The sequence below is a fragment of the Thermobia domestica genome, chromosome 3 (genome assembly GCF_964235325.1).
Source record: "Thermobia domestica chromosome 3, izTheDome1.hap1.1, whole genome shotgun sequence".
In the NCBI taxonomy this organism is placed as follows: domain Eukaryota; kingdom Metazoa; phylum Arthropoda; class Insecta; order Zygentoma; family Lepismatidae; genus Thermobia; species Thermobia domestica.
This window is the reverse complement of record NC_137456.1, coordinates 28,702,444-28,725,635: the sequence shown is the minus strand read 5'-3', so window position 1 is coordinate 28,725,635 and position 23,192 is coordinate 28,702,444. Positions and strand designations below refer to the sequence as shown.

Below are 23,192 nucleotides of genomic sequence, written 5' to 3'. Positions count from 1 at the left end.
GAAGAATATGAAGAAGGGGAGGTCACTACCACATAGGTAAGTCGGAAACATGAGAAGAAGAGGATGCCACTACCACATAGATAGGTAGAAAGCATGTGAAGAATGAGATACTATTACTCATAGATAGGTCGGAAGCATGTAAAGAAGGAATACCACTACAATGAAGGTAGGTCAGAACCATATGAGGAAGGAAATGTGAGACAGCATTAAAGGGTTAAATTCACAGAAGAAGGAGTATGTTATTCACTTATTAGCAATTAATATGAAAGTGAAGGGAAAGGTAGAATGGTTTTCAGTGCCTTCCTTTAAACAATTCCTACGCAAAAGCAGCGCCATAGATCGTTCCAAATTTGTGTATCAATTACAGGTAAATTTGGAGATAAAAATGACATCAAGATATGAATCTCTTCATCAAGCTAAAGAGGGAAAGGGGGAAAAATTTGAAATGAATTTTTGAACACGGCACTTGCGCCAACATAGGTTCTTATCTTTCCACTTTGAAATTGCATATTCTAAGGGGGGTTGGGGTTTATTTTAACTATTACTATTACTATTACTATTATTATTATTATTATTATTATTATTATTATTATTATTATTATTATTATTATTATTATTATTATTATTGCAAAATATAGTGTCATAAAGGTATTCTTGTTTGCGAACAACGAAAGCATAGGTTGAAATATGAGATTACGAGGCCGTGGCTGAGTAAATTTTGGGGGTCTGGGAGCGAAGAACCCAGCGAGCCGAAAGCTACTTCTCATATAGTAAAGGTTTGAACCACTCGAGCAAAACAAGAAGAGTGTTTAAATGCGGATTTGTTTCTTTGGACAATGCACAGAAGTATTTCACACAAGATTCATGAGACTGAACTCACTAATGAATACAAAGAAAATCCTTATGTTAAACTTACCTGTAGTCCTGAAATGAATAGCCCTCTTTCTAAGGTTTCCGAAATGAATACAACTGATAACTTGCTTTATTACTATATAATGTCAATAATTACAATTTTGTACAATGTGGAAAAGCAATTTATCGCTTCCTATTGAACTTTGGAATCTTTTGAGCTAATAAGAAAACAATCGAATTCTTGGACAATAACACACACACACACACACACACACACACACACATATATATATATATATATATATATATATATATATATATATATATATATATATATATATATATAAAACCGGAAAGTAAAGTAACCTCCGATTGGTCACTGTGCGTGAAATAGTGGGGACTGCAATACCATCTTTCATCTTTGCACAGACGTGCGCGGTAGAACAGCCTGCATCCAGCCGTGGTAGAGTAAAGGTTGTCTGATCACTAGTTCTACTTTTCAATAATATTCGGCAACAGCTATTCATCAGGAACTTTGTACCGTATATGTACCAAGTGTTATCAGTGAACGAGTTGTTCGTGAATGGGTTCGTTCATTTAAAAGTGGACGAACAAACATTCATGACGAAGAGGTGAGTGGTAGGCTAACATTGGTCACTGATGAACACGTTCAGAAAGTTGATTGAAAAGTTCGTGAAAATCGACGTTTCACAATGTCAGAAGAAGTGGCTTGGATCTCAGCCCTTTTCGGTGATGATGATGAGCTGAGATGTGGTCACAGCCCGACTCAAGACAGAGGCGGGAGATTTTTATGCTGATGGAATTTCTAAGCTAGTGCAAAGATACAAAAAGTGCTTGAATGTTTACTATGTTGAAAAATAGAGCAGAGAAATAGTTTTCAGATGTATATTATACATTCTTCTTATTTACTTTTTTTTTTTTCAAACAAATCGGAGGTTACTTTCCGAACGGCCCACGTATATTGCTACCATGAGTATACATTTTTCCTGCTCATAACTAACTACTTGCTTCAACCGTGCGAACTTCGAAATCACCGAACTAGACAACCTTCCAATCCTATTAATTTTATGAATTGTTGACGTAAAAACTTCTAATCCTATGAAATTTTGGCAATCAAGTGACTAAACAACCTACCAACCTATAAATTTTAGGAACACCTAGCTTAAATAACTTTGTAAATATATTTGTTTATTGGAGGCAGGGGCGGATCCAGGGGGGCGATCGCCCCCCCAGAAGAGGAAACTTTCTTATTTTATATATATAAATAAAATCCATCCCAAAGTTTGGAGCCCTTCAAATTAGCAGTATGACAACCCACCGCCCCCCCCCCCCCAGGAAGTCGGTCCTGGATCCGCTCCTGATTGGAGGGTTCACCTAAATAACAATGCAATTTTCTCTTTCGCATACTTTTTTTTTACATTAACTAATGAATATTGACCTTCTAATATAGAATCTGTCTAATCTTGTTATGAAATGCACTTGTTTGAACGGGGTGCTTAAAAATATGAGGATAGGAATGTCTTACTTCTTAGACATGGGAACAACTGACACTGTTTTCTGGAGCCATCTATTTATGGACTTAATTTGCATTCTGTATAAAATTTTCTTTAGATTGTTGTATATATATATTTCAAAGACATTCCTTTCAATATATATATATATATATATATATATATATATATATATACTGATTGGAGAGATTCTTCGAGTTTGAAAGGACTGTGTTAAAAAGTCTGTAGCATAGAATAACGGATGTTACACGAAAATATAAAGGAAATTTTTCAAGTTTCAAACACTCGGTTGGAAATGTTCAATGTGGTTCGTCCCACTATACATATCTACCTGCTACCTGATTGAACAACTCCCACGCCGTTGGTTTGGGTGATGTGGTGAATATGACTTAACGTTTTTCCCATGACTTCTTAGACTTAACGCTTTCCCGATATGACAGTGATTCATGTGTGTGTGTGTGATGGACACGGTGTATGTGCCCTCACAAACTAAAACTTTGGGTGAGTTCCAGGAGTGTATTACAGCTGTATTTACGACCATTAGTAGGGATATGCTAGAGCGCTTGTGAGACAAATTAAACTATCGCATAAATGTGTGTCGTGCAACGAAAGGAAGCCACATTGAATATTTGTAAGAATACTCTATGTCTGAAATAGAGACAGTTTCTGTATATTTTCATGTATCGTTCACTGTTGTAGAGGCCTGTAGCCAGCCCGAAAATGTAGGGGGCGGTGGGAATTAGGGGGGGACTGATCCAAAAATATTAGTTCATCCCATATTATAGTTCATTTACAAGATACCGTGAAAATTTTAGAGGAGCCAGTAAAAAGTTAGGGGGGCCCGGTCCCCTAGACCCCCTGGATACGGGCCTGACACTATGTATTGTACAGTTTCTAACATAGCCCTTCGAAACCTGATGAATCGTTTATATTTAACTTGTATTATTTTATATTTATGCATATTTACGTAGAAACTTCCTTTGAGTCTTTGTAAAGTATAATATTACATGGAGTTTTTATTAATATTAATATATTCATGAAAAAGCAACTCTGTGCATTTTTATTCATTTACATGCACGAAATTATCTTACATTCTTGTGTGGGGGGACACATTTACTTAGTGGTAGGGGCCCATGGTTCAATCTCAGACCAAATAGTATGTGGTGGTGTTAAACGTCGTTGCTTTATCTTGCTCGTGGGTTTTCTCGAGATTCCCTCGTTTCCTCCCACATTCTCAACCCATCGATTATTTTCCAGTCGTCATGTCTCCTTTACTCTGAAGAGGATAATTGGACACGGTGGATCAGTGGTGTGTGGGCTCCTGGATCGATTTCCAGCCAAGTAATTTTTGAGGTGGACAACATCGTGTCCGTGGGTTTTCTCGGAGTACTCCCGTTTCCTCCCACTTCCTCATTCCACCAATTCTTCCGTCATCATTCACTTGCTTTAATCAACGTCTTCCTTAGCCTAAAGGGCATCATTCATTTGCTTTAATCATCGTCTCCCTTAGCCTAAAGGGCATCATTCACTTGCTTTAATCATCGTCTCCCTTAACCTAAAGGGCATCATTCACTTGCTTTAATCATCGTCTTCCTTAGCATAAAGGGCATCATTCACTTGCTTTAATCATCGTCTTCCTTAGCCTAAAAGGCATCATTCACTTGCTTTAATCATCGTCTTCCTTAGCCTAAAAGGCATCATTCCCTTGCTTTAATCTTCGTCTCCCTTAACCTAAAGGGCATTATTCACTTGCTTTAATCATCGTCTTCCTTAGCCTAAGGGGCATCATTCACTTGCTTTAATCATCGTCTTCCTTAGCCTAAAAGGCATCATTCACTTGCTTTAATCATCGTCTTCCTTAGCCTAAAAGGCATCATTCACTTGCTTTAATCATCGTCTCCCTTAACCTAAAGGGCATCATTCACTTGCTTTAATCATCGTCTTCCTTAGCCTAAAAGGCATCATTCACTTGCTTTAATCATCGTCTTCCTTAGCCTAAAAGGCATCATTCACTTGCTTTAATCATCGTCTTCCTTAGCCTAAAAGGCATCATTCCCTTGCTTTAATCTTCGTCTCCCTTAACCTAAAGGGCATTATTCACTTGCTTTAATCATCGTCTTCCTTAGCCTAAGGGGCATCATTCACTTGCTTTAATCATCGTCTTCCTTAGCCTAAAAGGCATCATTCACTTGCTTTAATCATCGTCTTCCTTAACCTAAAGGGCATTATTCACTTGCTTTAATCATCGTCTTCCTTAGCCTAAAAGGCATCATTCCCTTGCTTTAATCTTCGTCTCCCTTAACCTAAAGGGCATTATTCACTTGCTTTAATCATCGTCTTCCTTAGCCTAAAAGGCATCATTCCCTTGCTTTAATCATCGTCTTCCTTAACCTAAAGGGCATTATTCACTTGCTTTAATCATCGTCTTCCTTAGCCTAAAAGGCATCATTCCCTTGCTTTAATCTTCGTCTCCCTTAACCTAAAGGGCATTATTCACTTGCTTTAATCATCGTCTTCCTTAGCCTAAAAGGCATCATTCCCTTGCTTTAATCATCGTCTTCCTTAACCTAAAGGGCATTATTCACTTGCTTTAATCATCGTCTTCCTTAGCCTAAAAGGCATCATTCCCTTGCTTTAATCTTCGTCTCCCTTAACCTAAAGGGCATTATTCACTTGCTTTAATCATCGTCTTCCTTAGCCTAAGGGGCATCATTCACTTGCTTTAATCATCGTCTTCCTTAGCCTAAAAGGCATCATTCACTTGCTTTAATCATCGTCTTCCTTAGCCTAAAAGGCATCATTCCCTTGCTTTAATCTTCGTCTCCCTTAACCTAAAGGGCATTATTCACTTGCTTTAATCATCGTCTTCCTTAGCCTAAGGGGCATCATTCACTTGCTTTAATCATCGTCTTCCTTAGCCTAAAAGGCATCATTCACTTGCTTTAATCATCGTCTCCCTTAACCTAAAGGGCATCATTCACTTGCTTTAATCATCGTCTCCCTTAACCTAAAGGACATCATTCACTTGATTTAATCATCGTCTTCCTTAACCTAAAGGGCATTATTCACTTGCTTTAATCATCGTCTTCCTTAACCTAAAGGGCATTATTCACTTGCTTTAATCATCGTCTTCCTTAGCCTAAAAGGCATCATTCCCTTGCTTTAATCATCGTCTTCCTTAACCTAAAGGGCATTATTCACTTGCTTTAATCATCGTCTTCCTTAGCCTAAAAGGCATCATTCCCTTGCTTTAATCTTCGTCTCCCTTAACCTAAAGGGCATTATTCACTTGCTTTAATCATCGTCTTCCTTAGCCTAAGGGGCATCATTCACTTGCTTTAATCATCGTCTTCCTTAGCCTAAAAGGCATCATTCACTTGCTTTAATCATCGTCTTCCTTAGCCTAAAAGGCATCATTCCCTTGCTTTAATCTTCGTCTCCCTTAACCTAAAGGGCATTATTCACTTGCTTTAATCATCGTCTTCCTTAGCCTAAGGGGCATCATTCACTTGCTTTAATCATCGTCTTCCTTAGCCTAAAAGGCATCATTCACTTGCTTTAATCATCGTCTCCCTTAACCTAAAGGGCATCATTCACTTGCTTTAATCATCGTCTCCCTTAACCTAAAGGACATCATTCACTTGATTTAATCATCGTCTTCCTTAACCTAAAGGGCATTATTCACTTGCTTTAATCATCGTCTTCCTTAGTCTAAAGGGCATCATTCACTTGCTTTAATCATCGTCTTCCTTAGCCTAAAAGGCATCATTCACTTGCTTTAATCATCGTCTCCCTTAACCTAAAGGGCATCATTCACTTGCTTTAATCATCGTCTCCCTTAACCTAAAGGGCATCATTCACTTGCTTTAATCATCGTCTTCCTTAACCTAAAGGGCATTATTCACTTGCTTTAATCATCGTCTTCCTTAACCTAAAGGGCATCATTCACTTGCTTTAATCATCGTCTTCCTTAGCCTAAAAGGCATCATTCACTTGCTTTAATCATCGTCTCCCTTAACCTAGAGGGCATCATTCACTTGCTTTAATCATCGTCTTCCTTAGCCTAAAGGGCATCATTCACTTGCTTTAATCATCGTCTCCCTTAGTCTAAAGGGCATCATTCACTTGCTTTAATCATCGTCTCCCTTAGCCTAAAGGGCATCATTCACTTGCTTTAATCATCGTCTCCCTTAGCCTAAAGGGCATCATTCACTTGCTTTAATCATCGTCTTCCTTAGCCTAAAGGGCATCATTCACTTGCTTTAATCATCGTCTTCCTTAGCCTAAAAGGCATCATTCACTTGCTTTAATCATCGTCTTCCTTAGCCTGAAAGGCATCATTCACTTGCTTTAATCATCGTCTTCCTTAGCCTAAAAGGCATCATTCACTTGCTTTAATCATCGCCTTCCTTAGCCTAAAGGGCATCATTCACTTGCTTTAATCATCGTCTTCCTTAGCCTAAAGGGCATTATTCACTTGCTTTAATCATCGTCTTCCTTAGCCTAAAGGGCATCATTCACTTGCTTTAATTATTGTCTCCCTTAGCCTAAAGGGCATCATTCACTTGCTTTAATCATCGTCTCCCTTAGCCTAAAGGACATCATTCACTTGCTTTAATCATCGTCTCCCTTAGCCTAAAGGGCATAATCATGTTATGTTAAACTAAAAGATTTCATTTAATTTAATTTTTCTAAAGGAGATAACCATGGCTTGACAAATAAAATATGTTTTATTTTATTCCTCACATTCTTGTTTGATATCAAATATTACTGTATTCATGAAGTATTTTTCTTTTCAGAATGGAAACCTAAATTTATCTATCTGATTGTAATCCTTTCACGAGATATTAAGAGTCATGTAATGGTGACGTATTTTCCTAGTGCTCTATTTGTAATGGTGTCCTGGGGCAGTTTTCTAGTCTCACCTGAAGTTGTCCCTGGAAGAATGGTGCTATTGGTGACAACGCTACTTACTTTAGTGACAATGCTGAATTCAGTCAGGTAAGTACTATTTACTATAATTTATATACACATAACTTTCTCAATTTTCACTATTCTTTATTATCGATTTATTTTGTAAATATATATTTTTGTCTGTCTCTCAACGTTTGAGGTCTTGTTAAAAAGTTACATTAATTGACTTCGAGCACAGATTTAGATTAGTTACAAATTTTCTTACTTTTCCACACTGAAGAGTTAGGATGATGATATCTTACGTTGGCGTCTAATAAATATTCAGTTTTATCTCACACTAAAATTATGTCCTGTAGACTAACGGAAATTGGTTAGAATTGCATGTGAAAAATAATGGAAGAATTAGTGAATATGTAAACGGAATATTCATTGGCAACAATGGGACATCTAGTTGACATTCCAGTATCCCGATACGAACGTCCAAGGAACGTTTCTGTTTTATGTGGGATACGCGAAAGATTAACATAAGCCACGGATATACTGTAATTCTTTACAATATTAAAATAAATGGCAAGAGATCGAACCGAAGAACCTTGCACCAAATATCAACGACCCCTGACGACCACGTATGACAGTAATTTCCAAATTGCCGATATACGACGTAAGGGAACGCCGTAATGTAGTAGTCATAACGTTGGACTCACGTCCGCCCAGTTCTCGTTTCTATACCCGGCCGGTGATTCCGATTTTCGGCGTCCATCCAGCGTTGTGAGGTGTACAAGTGAGTCACGTGTATAAAAGACGTGACGACAACTAGGTCTGCTAGAAAGCTCTTGACAGGGCGACGCAACTCGCTGTTCACATGTTCGCTGCTAGGCTGTATGTAGTTCAGCCAATCGCTAACAGACGGCGTTCGAGTAGCTCAGGGCCACGAAAAAAGGCTGTTACGCGAAGCGGTTTGGTTTGGCTTGGATATACGACGTAGAAGCACTATTTTTTTTAACAATCTGAAAAACACAGACAAAGAGGGAATGACGTAGGAGAGCAAGTGTTGCCAGTGCACGCACAGTCTTGAATCCACGAGTAACATGACTATAAAGTCATGAACTACGCTATTGCTGTTCTTTTGTGCCTGTCAACACTGTGTTTTATCAGCGTTAGGTTTCTGGGCCAGGTCTTCCTTACCCTCCAACTGAGAATGCGAGAAGCGAGCTATGAGATCATAGAACATTCAGTTTTAAAATTATTGGCCTACAATTTAGTGACGCAGTGTCGTTCATTTTAAATGGATTCAAATACTAGTCAAAAAGATTGGTTCATTTGAAGTTAGCGTTCCTTTCTAACACTGAGGCCATGTGAAATAAGACCTAATCTTCAAAGTGGGGTCCCAAATACTAGTCGGATTTGTATTTGTGCCAGGTACTCCTCACTAGGTGTTTCATTAAGTACATTCCCCTTCCCCTTAAAGTTAAGATGCAAAGGAAAGAAATAGTGCCGATTGAGGAATAAATACAAATATTTACTTTAACTTTTAAACGTTGCAACAGTTGGACTCTCTCCGAAATGAACTTCTGGTTACAAGCTTGCCTCCCACCGAGATTTGCATCTAGGACCGCGCGTGTTACTCTCTCGGGATACGAAAAAGTAATACTTGAGAAAAAGGATGGAACATCAAGGAACCGGGTTCGATTGATAATAAGAGAGAAGGAAAGCTTAAAGGTTAGTTCACATATACTGTGCCGTTCCCGCACATTGCCGTGTCCGTGTCGTGGTACACAAAGTTTCTCTTAAGACTTTGACATTGAGAATTAATTGGGTTGTCGTTTTCAATTCACACATAAAGTGCCGTGCCCCGACCGGTCACCTTGAAGAGAAACCAATCCGGTCGTGGCTCGTCGGTCGCGATCCTTCGGTTTTCTTCGGAGAATACGAAGCGACACGAAGTTCACCGAAACCAAGGAAAATTGTGTCGAAGGTAGTAGCGGCACAGCATGGCACATTATGTGCGAATTAACCTTAAGAAATTTAAAATATTCTCTTTTTTTTTCATTTGAAACGAAACTTTATATTCTTTTAACTAAGATAATTGAGAGAACATTGATTTTAAACATTACAAGCAAACTAAGATTAAATTTTTCAAACGAGTTTTACTGTCATCCCTATATTTATCTACTCTTATAAGTTTTTATTGGGAAAGAAATTATGCATTTCCTGCAGTTATCATACAGTATTGGAAAGAAAAAATCAATTACAAAATTACTTGATGATTTTATCACATATTTTGTGTTACATACAGCAGTTTAAACCGTTTTACATGTTTTTGTTGAAAATTATTTTAAATATAATTCTTCTTGGAGCCATCTCTAGGACAACCGCAAGAATACAATGCATGATTACTTGTTCATATCAAACCACACGGCATAGGAAGATAGAATAGACTAAACGAAGAAATGAGTACGGGTGGTCTGTACACCAGAGAGAAGCAGAAGGAAAAAAACCTTATGTCGGGCGAGGTTCAACATAGAATCTGAAGTGGTTAAAATAACCAACTTCTAGGAGCTTTGAAACATATAATAAATGAATGTTAGATTGTAACAGTGCATACACCACTAATCGTTAATACTTCTTTGCGATATTTTTGATTTCAAGTAACTTCAGATTGAATTTCCGTATTTAAGTACGGTTTTCCTTGTTGATTGCTCTTTAAAAGGTGTATAGAACAGTGACCTAGTAGTGGTGGCTCTAGGAGGGAAGTCACATCAGTAAAAGATTATATGGTATCGCAAGAAACTACGAAAAGAAAGGCCTTACTTGCTTTTACACGGCCTCAAAAACCTATATACTAGAATTACTGCATTAAGTAACTTTTCTTCCACCAGCTTGTGGTCATAAAATTTATTTTGTTTATAAAAGTGGTTTCCTTTAAGAGCCGCCATTAGAGCAGATATAAGCAAGTTATAGTTACACTATCTTTTATGTCTTTGAAATTAATTTGTCTCAAAGAGGCATTAACTTTTTAATTAAGGTGCATTAGTAGTTTCCTTTAAAAGGCAATAAATCATTGGAAATTGAAAGAAAAAAATGACTAAGCTTTCAGAGGATAAGTGTTTCTATTTTACCATGTTTTGTTTTGAAATAAGGTTGTACTCAAATGGACCACAAGGACCAGCGACGAGGGCAATAAATTTCGGGAGGAGTCATATTTTTTTTAAAAGTAGAAAGTAAAGTATGGCATCCGGAAGAAATAAGCTACTCATGAGACTGAAATTTACGAGAGATTTATAGTGGGTCAAGGTGACTCAATGGTAGAGTGCTTACCTCTGGTGCTTAGGGTCGCTGGTTCGATCCACATCCAAATAAGTTTGCGGTGGACAACATCGTGCCCGTGGGTTTTTCTCGGAGTATCCCAGTTTCCTTCCACGTTCTTATTCCACCTATTCTTCCATCGTCATTCACTTACCTTAATCATTATCTTCCTTAGCATAAAGGGCATCATTCACTTGCTTTAATCATCGTCTCCCTTAGCATAAAGGGCATCATTCACTTGCTTTAATCATCGTCTTCCTTAGCATAAAGGGCATCATTCACTTGCTTTAATCATCGTCTTCCTTAGCCTAAAGAGCATCATTCACTTGCCTTAATCATCGTCTTCTTTAGCATAAAGGGCATCATTCACTTGCTTTAATCATCGTCTTCCTTAGCCTAAAGAGCATCATTCACTTGCCTTAATCATCGTCTTCCTTAGCATAAAGGTTATCATTCACTTGCTTGAATCATCGTCTCCCTTAGCATAAAGGGCATCATTCACTTGCTTTAATCATCGTCTCCCTTAGCATAAAGGGCATCATTCACTTGCTTTAATCATCATCTCCCTTAGCATAAAGGGTATCATTCACTTGCTTTAATCATCGTCTTCCTTAGCCTAAAGAGCATCATTCACTTGCCTTAATCATCGTCTTCCTTAGCATCAAGGGCATCATTCACTTGCTTTAATCATCGTCTCCCTTAGCATAAAGGGCATCATTCACTTGCTTTAATCATCGTCTCCCTTAGCATAAAGGGCATCATTCACTTGCTTTAATCATCGTCTTCCTTAGCGTAACGGGCATAATCGTGGGACGTTACACTCAAAGATTTCGTTTTATTTCATTTAAGATAGACTTATACAAAACATAGCCTAATGTTCAATCCACAGTAAGACCGAGTTTTAGCTTTACCACGCTATACAGACCCTAAAAGGAGCTAAGGCTATTGATTACTGGTTGCCAGCGTAATTCGTGTATTTAGTTCTGCACATGTGGTCCCAATACTAGTCGCTTAATATACACGGACATTGCCTATTGGTTAACTCTGTACTGAATACGAACAAATAAAAGAAAGAGGTGAGACATTTTCTTGGAACAAGGAGCGTAAAATTCCTCAAAACTGACCTGATTGTGCCCTTTGGGAGAAGGAAGGCGATAAGAAAATGTCGATATTAATGTTGAATCCATAGTTTGCGGGAGTCGTTGAGATGAACAGTGATACTTCCGATGCCGTTTAGATCCAGATTCAGTCCTATCAGTACTCCTAAAAGGAAACATATTCTCTCCGTGCGAAGAACGGGCATTCTAGTGTATTAGCTAGTGTATTAAGAAAAAGTAGCTGCATTTTCATCTTCGTATGAAAACGAGACGACATTTTTTTTTTTTTTTTATTTCAGTAGCGAATGTCGATCTTTAGGCTCAGAAAGAGAATTAATGGATTTTCAAAACGAGAAAAGAATCCCAGTTTTTCTTCCACTTCGCGAACTAAATATAAGGTTAGAAATCCGTCTGCTGCGCAGTTTGGAGATTTTTTTCTTAATCGGAAAGCGAAAAAATAAAGAGAGAAAATATGCAAAAGAAAAGAAAAGTCTAGAAGAAAAGAATATCGTTCTTTTGATATTATTGACTTTCCGAACAAGTCTTTAAGAGTCCTGAGATCGTACTTTTTTGCAGACATTTCTAAGTATAAAGATTTTGTTCCGGTTTCTTTTATTTTCTTTGAAATGATGTATTTGCATTATTCTTCCAAAAAATTTCTTTCGTATTGGCAAACAGTTTTACTTGTCTCCCAGTATTCTTTTCTTTAACGTTCTTTTTTATCTTTTCCTTTTTTCCAAAAAAAAAAAAAAAAAAAAAAGAATGACAATGCAGATATCAGTAAACGCTTCGTTTAACGTTCAGTGCAGCACTGTTAGTTCCCTTCTTCCGTTTAGAATTCGTTTAGGAAATTGAAGTACGCAGAATGAGCTAATGGAATGTTGGATTTTAAAAGAATTACGGCTTCCCTTTAATCTGTGCTACCCAAATATAATGCAACTTCGAATCTTTAATCTCTTACAAGCTATCTACATTTTTCTATAGCTTGTACAAGCTATTTACAAGCATTTAATCTCTTACATTTTAAGCTATTTTATAGTGAAGCAAAGTAGGATTCCTATATCATTTAAATTTTGGGGGGAATTTAATAAAATATTAAATGAAATTTTTAGTTTTATGACACACGAGGCCAGTGGTCCCCAACCTTTCATGTCTGACAACACATTTTTTTTAACCTCCAAGACAACGCGACATACATGTGTGATTTCATTATTAACCCTGGGAGTTCCAAACGGGTCCATTGGACCCATATGACTTTTCGTTTATTAATTACAGAGTAAGTTTTCGTGATTGGTCGCTAATATTCCGTGACTTTTTCTTTATGGTGCTCCTCTCCCATGTTATGTCAGAAGTACTTTGTTCCTTTAAGTCAGGTGGTATATATAAAAATTATAGCATTGTGTACCAGGTGGGTCCAGTGGACCCATTGTATTTTTTAAATAGCAATACTGGTTCAACTTTAGTTTTGATTTACGTTGCGGGTCATAGATTGCAGAATTAACATCAGCGTGTTCTTTATTCTTTGCTTTCAGTATTATGTTTAAAAATGTTTTACTTATAAAAGAGTTTAATGCAGTTTTACTAAGTTTTCCTAACAAATTATTCCTTTTGTACGTAATGTGTACTGGTTTATACTGTTTTCTCCCTGACACAACTTCTCAGGGGCATTTTATAAATTTCTACCTATAATATATTCTAAACCAGCCAGTGCATGTTTCACTTTAGTCATTTGATTTAGTGTGTGAGGATAATGGCGCCTGGTGGACTTTCCGATAACGACATACGCCAATGTCTGTTGGCAGAAGAGGAGGATTTTTCTGGTGATTCGACGGATGATGGAGAAGTGGACTGTGAATTATTAGAGTTATCTGTAAGTGAGAGTGATTTTTCTGATGTTAGTGACAGAAACATGCAAGATGAAGCAATTTTCCGCTCTAGAAGTAGCATAGAACATTGAAATTTAGTACCCTTGACGACCAATCGCGGGCGTGCTGGTGCTGCCAACGTAACTAAAAAGAACGTGGTCCTACAGGGTATGCTAACAGGGAAGTTGATGATGAGAAATCTTCTTTTTGTCTATTTTTACGTACGAACATTCTGGAAACAATTTGCAAGTGGACTAACATGGAAGATAGGATAAAATTTCCTCGTGACTGGAAACCTGTTAGTGTTGAAGAACTTCAGAAATATATTGGCGTGCTAATACTTATTGGAGTATACAAATCAAAGAATAAAGAAACTATGGAGCTCTGGAGTAAGGAAAAGGATCGACCTATCTTCAATTCCATTAAGAGCAGGAATTGTTTTCAACAAATCATTTCCGCTCTACGTTTTGATATGCAGAGCGCAGGCGCCAGAGAAGACCTGATGATAAACTATCTCCAATTCGTGCAATGTTTGAAGACTGGGTTAAAACTCTACAGGACGCTTATCTTCCCGGAGGTAACATGACGGTGGACGAACAGCTTATAACTTTTCGTGGATGTTGTCCCTTTCTGCAATACATACCAAGTAAACCGGGTAAAATGGAATAAAGTTCTGGGTTATTTGTGTTAGCACCACAAGCTATGTGTGGAAGATGCAAATATATAGCGGAAAAGTTCCAGAAGAGGAAAGAGAAGTCAATCAAGCGGAAAGAGTCGTTCTTCAACTGACAGATGAAATTGCTGGAAGTGGTAGAAAATTATTGAGGATAACTTCTTTACAAGTCCTTCTCTTGCACGTAAATTGAAGGAACGAAAACTCACCTACGTCGGAATTATAAGAGTAAGCCAGAACTCCCAACTTCACTTACCAAAGTGGATAAAAGTAGGGCTGTAGGAAGCAGTTTGTTTGGATTCCAACAGGATGCCATGATAGTTTCGTATTGTCCAAAGAAGTACAAAACTGTTACTCTTCTGAGTACAATGCATAACCAGCCTAAAGTTGACACTTCTACAGCAGATAAAAAGCCAGAAGTAATTCTTTACTATAACAATACACAGTCTGAAGTAGACACTATGGATCACATGACCCACTGTTACAGCACAAAGCGAATGACAAGTAGACGGTCTCTAGTAATATTCTTCAACATGATTGATATAAGCGCACTCAACGCTTATATTATATTCTTGTCACTACAGAAGAGAGACACTACAGAGATTGAAACGCCGCAACTTCCTGATTTTCCTCGGCAAACAAATGGCCCATATTGAAGACGATTGATCAGCTCACGGAAAAGAGCCATCCAAAAAGAAAGCTCGATGTGGGATCTGCCCATCAAAACGGGATCGCAAGGCAAGAACCTTCTGTACCAAATGCAAGACAAATATGTGTTCTGAGCACAGCAGAGTTGTTTGTGAAAAATGTTTCGTACACTAACCTTAAAAAATGCAAAAGAAAATGCAAACGGATCGTAATTTTCAGGATTTTTGGAAGCAAATATTTGCTACTTGTAATCTGATCCTATTATTATGTGTATGTAAAATGTTGACTATTTCATTATGCCTGAAAATTAGAACTTCTATTTGAGCTCATATAAAGAAATAGTAATAAAGCTAAGTTACCATATTTCTAGTGTACGGTATAACTACGATAACTACGAAGTGTATTTTATTAATTCGTCAAAAACACATAGCAAAAATGACATTGTTTAGTATTTCGATGTTCATTTTCTCCCAAAAATTTAATTATATGGCTAGAGGGTCTCAATATATTACTGTGGGTCCATTGGACCCGACTGGTACACAAAGGTATAAAAATATGTCTGGAGTTCCAGGGTTAATAATATACGAGCTGTAATAAAAAAAATACGGTGAATAATTTTATAAGAAACGAACTAATAAGCTTACATGGAATATGATGTAATCTCCTTCAAAGTACTGTCCTTCGCTAGTAATACACTTATCCCACCACTGAATCCATGACTAGAAGCATTTCTGGAAAACTTCTTTTGGAATGGTGTTCAGCTGCTATCTTAATGTCAGGATTGGTGTCAAAACGTTTTTCTTTAAGGGCGGTTTTAATTTCTGGGAAGAGCCAAAAATTTGCATGGTGCTATATCTGGAGAGCACAGCGAATGTGGACAGACCGGAATATATTTTCGTCCAAAAACTTACGGATCAAAAGCAAGGTAGCACAGTGGCATTTCCGTGGTGAAGAACGAAAGCCATTTGAACTTTTAATCGGCGATTAAAATGCTTTTCACCGACCCATAGAATATGTTTAGTTCTTCAGAATGTTCTCGAATAGTCATTTGCCTCTTTGAACAAATCATTTGTGCCACTTTTTCGAGGTTTTAATCTTTGTTTAAGGTCGAAAGACATCTCGATCGTTACGCGTTTTCAACCGACTCCTTAACAGTTTTGAACCCCTCATAGCACTTGTAAACAGTCTTCAATGCCATCTCTCTATCGCCATATACTGATTTTGACATTTCGTGACCTTTTTTGGCACATTTTTCTTCAGCTTATAACAAAATATAATATTCACGCGCGACAGACACTCTTAACACACCCTCACTCTTTTGCCTGTGCAAAGCAACTAACATGTCACAAGTCGTTCAAACTCGACACTGACTACCAAAGGTTTATGTCTAAAATGAAACGTATTCTCCCCGTGCGAAAAACGGGCATTCTGCTAGTTCTAAATAAAAAAGGATTCAAATCAGTGGGGATTGGAAGGGGTGGCCCAATCATATAGTCATCTCGTTTACCCGATATCACTACCTGGACTTCTTTGCATAGAATAATGTTAATGATAACGTGTATTGCGAAATAAAGATATGAAACATGAATGGCTAGAAACAACAAAGAAATATCTGTTGCCATTACAACTATGATACTATGACATGAAAAACATGGCAACAAATTGATCATCCATCCACCGTCTTGATGTCTTTCGAGGAACCAATGGTGCCCATAAAAAAGACATTAGACAGGCAATTAAACAGCAATATTTATTCCTCATTTTGTAATAGTTTACTCATATGTACCCATTCATTTGTTTTTGTAATAAAAAAAAAACTGTAAAGAAACTTTATGGACATCATGTATTCTTCTTACACTACTATTGAGGGATATAGAGCTCTTTCGTGGCCAAGCGGTTAGCAGTTAGCGTACACGCCTTTGGCGTGGGAAACCCGTGTTCTATTCCCGGTAGGAGCTAATGTGGTTCGGTTTCCATGTTAATCAGTTGGTCCCGTCCCATACAGCCTCGCTGCTGAAAGGGACGTTAAAGTAAAAATCAACTCAATTGAACTATTGAGGAATAGAAATGCTACAACAAGAAGTTATCTTGGACGGAATGTTTTGAGGTGAGAAACAACAACGCCCACTAGGCACCTGTAAACGATTGACTTCCGGAGCAGAAAAAAAGTCTTGGAAGAACAATCTGTCTTCCTTCCTGTTAATAAAAATTCCGAAAGAAAGAAAAAATATTTGATCAATTTGGGGGACACTAAACCCATTTAGAATTTTCTGAAGAAGGTAAATTCTATTTTTACAAAATGAAAATGCACCTGAGTAGAAATTTTGTGAAACTTAGGGACTTCTTTAATAGAAATAATAATAGCAGTACTGAAACATTTTAGAAACTTTAGCCTCTGATTGACAATATTAGGGACTAAGAATGTCTGACTCTCAGCTTTGGATGCCTATGATGATACGCTATTTATAACATAGCTGAGTTCGATTCTTGTTCGTTCCTCTTCATCACTGATATAATTATTAAATTTAGATATGATCTCAGCTAGTCAGGAGGCATTGTTAGGGCTTTTCCTTTCTTTTCCTTGGACAAAGCCAACAGTTTTTACGGGGCCGCGGTAGCTCAGTGGTAGAGCGTTCACCTCTGGTGCTTGGTTCGATCCCAGCCCCCGCCAAGTGAACTTTGTGGTTGACAAACACCGTGCGCGTGGGTTTCTTCGGGGTTCTCCCGTTTCCTCCCACTTTCCTCATTCCACCATTTCATTCACTAGTCATCATCACCGTCTCCTTTAGCTTCACCGGCATAACCGTGGGACGTAAAGCTCAGAGATTTCATTTCATTTTCAACAGTTTTTACTCACAAACGTATATGTATGTTTATTAGAAAGAAGAGAATTTCCAAGAATTTTTCAATGCGAGTGTTATTCAAAATGTTTTGTATTAATATCTTATGAAACTGTCAGTTTCAAATATTCCCCATACAATTTCTGCATTACTCCTTCATAAACATTTACCCAGTAAAACGACTACTTAAAGAAACAATATTGATCTAAATATATCAAACTGATCTACTGATTAATAGTAGAGTATTCTTTTTGCCATTATAATCGAACCTTGATTTATTATTTTAGTCTTATTGGGTTACAGTACTATTCTATTTCTACTTTTAGGGTACCTGTTGGAAATATCCCCGAGTCTAGGTAATGTTGGGATATTTACTCCCTTTTAGAGCTTATGCTTTATTTTCGCATATAATATTAGGTCTTTCGAAAGCAATTATTTATATATCGCAAGTTTCTAGCTCGTTATAGATCTGCAACATCAGTAACATAACTTTTTTTTTTTTTAATTAAGCAAGTAGATATTAACTTTCTTTGTAGTAACTTTCGCAATTTTCAGTCCTATTTATGTTTATTTTTATTTCTTTATTTCTCGTATCTAGTGGGCCTGTCACACAAGATGAAAGTGCACTTACTACTAGCAAGTCGTTTGAATTTCAACACAATTGTAATTTATCACACAATTATATATATATATATATATATATATATATATATATATATATATATATTGGCAAATATGTAGGGTTCAAAGGGAGCTACTGTGGCCCCGTATTTTTTTAATCTTTTTGGGTTTGAAATGTAAGATTTCGATGAGCTGTGTCCAATGGCACCACTTTTGATTCTAGAACCGACCGTTTCAAAATACCAGGTCTTCCTTAATTTTCGGGTTAAAATAGAATTTTCGGGAAAATCTAATATCAGTTATTCATGTATGTATGAATGGTAATCGAATGACACCTATTTCGTCCCAGTCGGACACTGATCCGCATTGCATAAATAGTCCCACTTTTTATTTTTGACCCTTAATTTTACCTTGAAGGGGTTGGTTACAGAAATCAAATGTGGCGCCATTGGACACAGCTAATAGCAATCTCCATTTTAAACCCCAAAAAAGTTGCAAAATACCGGGCCACGGTAACTCCATTTTAACCAATATGTAGTTGCATGAAAGCTGCATTAGATAACTAAACACTCAGGGGCGATTTATCAATGGAAAAAATGGAACAGTATGTTCCCTCAACTTTGTGCATGTCTGAGTAGAATTCACGTTATTTTAATATCTTTTAAACAAAACATTTTCCAAGGAAGAAAATCCATTCACTAGCTTATGGAAATCCATTCACTTTCGTCGTTTGCATTGCAATGCTGTTAAGAGTTAAATTGTTGCTCAGGAGTAAGAAAGAAAATCTCTTCAGAATAAAACTGAGTAGGGAACATTCTTTAAATACAAGCTATTTTCCATTTAATCTAAAACCGCCATATATTTTGCGCCATTACTCGAGCAGACAATACTACCAAATTTTCACACATTTATTGCATTACGCGGTTTATCTTTGCAGAACATTCTCTAAATAAGGAGCTAGTTCATAAACCACGATCCAACTTATGCTAGGTCGCCACTAAAACGCAGGAATGCTATCTAACCGAGTCAGCGTAGGAGCGCAGGAGGGAGGCCCGAGCGGAGCAAGGGGATGCGTCCGTAAGGAGCAGGTGTATCAGCGACGGGAGGCATATGCATAAACGAGGATAGTGGAAAAAATACATAAAATATCCGCAATAATTTTTACCTTCAAAAACTCTTAAATAATTGTAATTATTCGTACCTTCAAAATAGCTTCCTGCTTTTCCGGGTACAACTGGCCCGCTGCGAGGAGAAATTCGTCTGTTCTGAATGTTTTCTTCCTTTCCACATTTCGCACAGTTGATTTTACGTTTCAACATACCATGACGCTGCTAAAACTTTATATCAGGTAATATAACGTTCTTTATCACACAATTCTTTGTAGTAAAACCGTATGTTTGTATTGCATCCATCGCTAAGGTCCATTGCTAACACGAACATAACATTTCCGCCGTTTATTTCCTCTTCTTCGCATTCTTGTATTCTTCCGCCTTCCGCCTCAGTAAATAGTTACACTTAGAATACTTTCACTACTTTCATTCCAAATTTATTTCAATATGCTGTGTACTGACAGAAATTACTTATATTCACACTCTGCTTCTTTTACGAAATGTGTTTCACATCGTATTTTACCTATAAATTTTGTTTTCAGTAGAACCATCTGCTCAAGTGAACCCTATTTTGCTTCACACAATTGTCGCTTTTCAAGTTTATGCATGCACACTTGCACAGTACACAACTCCTACTTGTTCAACAGAGAAATGATTGACGTAGCGTAACGATTTGTCTTTATGCTTCGTCTGTACTCATTCTTTTATTATAAAAATGATCTAGCTCTATATATTTTTCTGAGACGATAGGTGGCATTGATTAACAACTACTTCTTGTCGAGTGCAGAATAACAGAGGTTCAGTACTACATAGACGTATTAGACCCTTCAAAACAGATTGGATTCCTCCCAACAAAAAAGTTCTGACTGCTCGCCTGAGTGGACTCAACAAAACTCAGAGGACAAAATTTTAATTCTAACATGCCACTATGGCATGAACAATGTGATCCATATATATTAACCTTCGGCGTTGTTTTTCAATACTTCTTGCAAAAATAACAAATTTTTGCAAGAAGTATTGAAAAACACAATAGGTATGTTTTTAATTTTGTAAATCAAGCACGTAATGAAGACATTCTGAGCCATTAATTTTTGATAATATATATGGTACACCGTTTCTACAGGAATTTTGTAGAGAGTGAAAGCTTTGTATAGTAGGCCCTATTATTGTTTTAAAATGTATTTAATTTTTAAGATTAATACAAATATTTCGAACAAACAAATTTAAAATTTTAACGGTAGAAGAGAAATAACGTAGGGTCTACTTATGTATTCTGATCCCATAAGGGCTTTAGCACCATGATTTATTTCTTGAATTTCTTTAAAAAGAATGCCAAGAAAATGCGTTTTATAATGCATAAATGATGTTTGGGATAAATATTTCTAAGAACACAACAATAGGCGGATCTAGAAAGTAAAAACTGGGGGGAGTAACCACAACCCTGACTGTAATAGGTCAGTGGCGTGTTTACGATTTTGTTTCGGGGGAGGCTTTGCTAACTTTATTTCTGGAAATATGAAAATTCTGTAAGATATTTCATTTACTCTAATATAGTAAATAAAATTTCGCTGGGGTTTAAGCCTGGAAGTCCCCCCTTAAATACGCTATTGGTGATAGGTATATCATGAGTTTATTATAAACTCTCAAAAAAAATATAAATAATAGCTTGAATTATTTTTCACTTAAAAAAGTTGGGGACCTACGCTCCCGTCCCCCGGCTAGATCCGCCTCTAAACGCAACAATACATGCTGCATTTCATGTATTTTAACTCCACTCCTTGATTTGAAACTTTTCATACTTGCGAGGTCCTTCATGGCTAAGCGGTTAGCGTACTCACCTTTGGCGTGTGAGACCTGTGTTCGATTCCCGACGGAGCTCATGTGGTTCGGATTACACGTTAATCACTAAGTTCACGTCTCATATATCCTCGCTGCTGAATGGAACGCTAAACTGAAAATTAACTCAACTTTCATACTTACCACTTGCTTGCAAATTTGCATACATATATTTAGGAACATACATGTATTTTTTTTAGCGACATGATTTCTGTACATGATTAATGCTACGAAATAATTAAGAAACATATTAAGAAATAAGTAACTTCGTAATATTGTTAAAGTGAATTTCAAATCTGACTGCTTCACTAGTATGCTATTTTTCTCTCGTTGGGCTGTGTATTTCTTGATCCTGATCTTATAGTGTGTTACAGTTTTTTGACTTTTCATTAAATCAAATTTCCACAAATATTCGGTTCTTCTTCAACTTTTACAAGAACATTCCCCAAATATATGCAATACCGATGAAGCAGGCACGTAGCCAGCCCAAAAACTTAGGGGAAGGGGCGGCTGAAGTTAGGGTTGCCCGATCCAACCATATGATAATTCATCACCATATTATAGTTCTTTTGCAAGCCTACTGTAAAACTTTTAAGGGACCAGCAAAAATTTAGGGGAACGGCCCCCCTAGACCCCCCTGGATACAGGCCTGCGATGAAGAAATAGTTTTTTTAAGAACTCAAAGAACCTACCATTGCCTATAGTAGCATACACTAACAGACAACTCACTATTACTAAATGAACAACATAGTTAAACAGCTTACGTTTAGGCTTAGCAGTTTGTGAGCCTCATCGCTGTCCAGCTTGTGGGAATGAGGTTAACCAACGTGGCCTGCACGGCCTTTCATGCATGAAGAGCGCTGGTAGATTCGCCCGACATTCCTCTGTAAATGATATAATACTAGGAGCCCTCAACACAGCTGGGTTTCCTTCAATACGGGAACCTTCTGGTTGTTGTCGTTCGGATGGAAAGCGACCGGATGGGATGACACTGGTTCCATAGATGAGAGGTAAATGTTTATTGTGTGACTTCACATGCGCTGATACATACGCTAATTCAAGTCTCCCTCTGTCAGTAATGAACGCTGGAGCTGTTGCTAATCGCAGAGAAGCTGAAAAGCAAAGAAAATACAAAAACCTTCTCGAAAAGTTTGTTTTCACTCCAATCGCTATTGAAACCAGTGGTGCTTGGGGTGCAAGAAGTCTTGAATTCATTAGGGAAGTAGGAAGACGCATTTCTTGTGTTTCCGGCGAAGTTCGTTCCACATCTTATCTAATACAGCGCATATCCGTTTCTATCCAACGTGGTAACGTCTCATCGGTCCTTGGTACTTTACCACCTGGCAAGGAACTGGATGAGGTGTTTCTACTCTGAAGGACTATAGTTTTCTTTTGACGTTATAATTATATAATTATTTCTGATTTAATATTTCTTGTTTCCGACTTTGTTTTATTTATACTGTTTATATCTGTTTATGTGTATTACTATATTTTTTTTTGTAATTCATGATAAATTGTTTCTTGTTCATCATTATAAAAATTTAATACAAATACGTCAAAAAATTTAATATTGTTAATAGCATTAAATGATGTGAAAAATTGATAATTATAATAAACCAAACTTTAAATACAAAAAAAAAAGTTAAACAACAATATGACATTTTAATGCCAGAAAATAAGAAAGAAATACATTGGAAATATATTATTTCTGAGTAAATTTTAAAAAACTAAAACATTGACATTTTCTACGACCTCGCTTTGTCATATATTATGACTGATAGATCAATCGCTGTCCTATAAATTTTCACTTTGTTCTCTTCCCTGAATGAAAGTAGGTGTTCTTTATAGTTTTTACCTTCTGATTACGAATCCGGTCAGATATGGTGTATCAGGTCTGGA

General features: G+C 37.1%; 1 protein-coding gene across 1 annotated transcript in view; it reads left to right on the top strand.

Moving 5' to 3' along the window:
* LOC145681716 (glycine receptor subunit beta-type 4-like) overlaps window positions 1-23,192 on the top strand; it is a 115,532-nt gene that overhangs the window by 57,527 nt on the left and 34,813 nt on the right. The window contains exon 5 of the mRNA XM_081753329.1: window positions 7,184-7,385. Coding sequence (XP_081609455.1) covers window positions 7,184-7,385 — 202 coding nt within the window. The remainder of the gene's footprint in view (window positions 1-7,183; window positions 7,386-23,192) is intronic.